A 1668-nucleotide genomic window follows, 5' to 3' on the forward strand; every position below is an offset into this window, starting at 1 on the left:
GGCCTGGCCACATCGTCCTGTAAACGCCAAGCGTATGACACCTATAGGCTCCGGTTCGTTAGGACCCAATTATCCCGGCTCGTATCCTGAACCGGGACTAAAGGGTTTTGCGGCACGCGGCGCATGCGGTACCTCCTTTAGTCCCGGCTCTTATCCCAAACCGGGAAATAGATCGTCGCACGGGAATCTGAGCCATCGGCGCTGGTGCAGCCAGCCACGGGAATTGATCACCGGTGGTTGGTCATGTTCATCTTCATCGATGGAGCACCTCGCGCGCGACCCGACTCCTCTGACTCGGGTGTACCACCTCATGGCCGAAGGGATGTCCTTCAAGGTCACGGTTGCGCTCCGTGCAAGAAGGGTGGAGAAGTGGATCAAGTGTGTGAAGAGGGACTATCTCGACAACACGCCAATCAAGTGCGTAGGGCTGGATTGCGATTTCACCAACCCTCGCGAGGGTAATCAGCGCGCCGCCGTCCTGCAACTCTCGGTGGCGTCCGAGAATCTGGTATTCCAGATTTGTCGCGCCGATGAAGTGCCACAAGTTCTCAAGGAGTCCTTGCAGGACGGCTCCATCAGATTCTGCGGCGCGACTATCGACAAGGATTTGGAGATGCTGAGTCCGTACGGTATTCACATTACTTCTGTGTACGACCTCCAGTAGATACTCCCGAATCCCACAAATAATCACATTATGAGTCTATATGATCTGGCGAATTCTCTCATTGGGACAAATCTTGAGAAGTAGAAGAGGAATAAGAACAAGAAGAAGGACGCCGCGCAAGAAAAAGAAGATGATGAACTCATATTTGGGTGGGCCGATGTTCCACTGAGCTTCGAGCAAGTGCGTTATGCCGTGCTGGACGCTCGTCTGGGCTTCGAGATGGCTATGAGAGATTGGCAGCTAGCTGGCTACAATAGCTATGTTGATCATCACAACATTTAAAGAACCATGTGTCTTTCAATATGTACGAACTATGTCTTTCAATATATATGAACTATGTGTCTTTCAATATGTATGAACTATATGTGTCCTTCAATATGTATGAACTATATGTGTCCTTCAATATATATGAACTATGTGTCTTTCAATATATATGAACTATATGTGTCCTTCAATATATATGAACTATGTGTCTTTCAATATATATGAACTATATGTCTTTCAATATATTCACTCCATGCCGCCTCCTCCACGTTCACCTCCATCACCATCGCTTTTTTGTATCTCTGCATGCCGCCACCTCAACAATTTGACTACAGATTAGTACCACCTCGTCAACATGAAAGAGAGGCGGCTCGTGGGATGAAAGATTTTTTCTCACGTACGACGCTAGGAAGGCTGATCCATCCAGGTTTATTTTGACGTACGAAGCTCATGCCGGTTTTCTTACGGATGACCACCACCGATCGCAAACTAATAGTAAAGATTTTGACGTACGAAGCTCATGCCGGTTTTCTTACGGACGACCACCACCGATCGCAAACTAATAGTAAAGATTATGAACTATGTATCTATATGAACTATGTTAAATCCAAAAGATTAACTTAAGTGTAATTATGAACTATGTATCTACATGAACTATGTTAAATCCAACACTGTTAAATTCCCCACATAGTTCATATAGATTTCAAGATATTAATTATTTGTCCATATTATATGAATAA

General features: G+C 45.4%; 1 protein-coding gene across 1 annotated transcript; it reads left to right on the plus strand.

Annotated features, from left to right (window-relative positions):
* The first annotated feature begins 259 nt into the window (after window positions 1-259).
* Window positions 260-664, plus strand: LOC127329524 (uncharacterized). The gene has a single exon (XM_051356030.1). It carries the CDS (start codon window positions 260-262, stop codon window positions 662-664), a length of 405 nt encoding a protein of 134 aa, XP_051211990.1.
* The last annotated feature ends 1004 nt before the right edge of the window (window positions 665-1668 follow it).

This window comes from Lolium perenne, chromosome 2 (genome assembly GCF_019359855.2).
Source record: "Lolium perenne isolate Kyuss_39 chromosome 2, Kyuss_2.0, whole genome shotgun sequence".
NCBI classification, from domain to species: domain Eukaryota; kingdom Viridiplantae; phylum Streptophyta; class Magnoliopsida; order Poales; family Poaceae; genus Lolium; species Lolium perenne.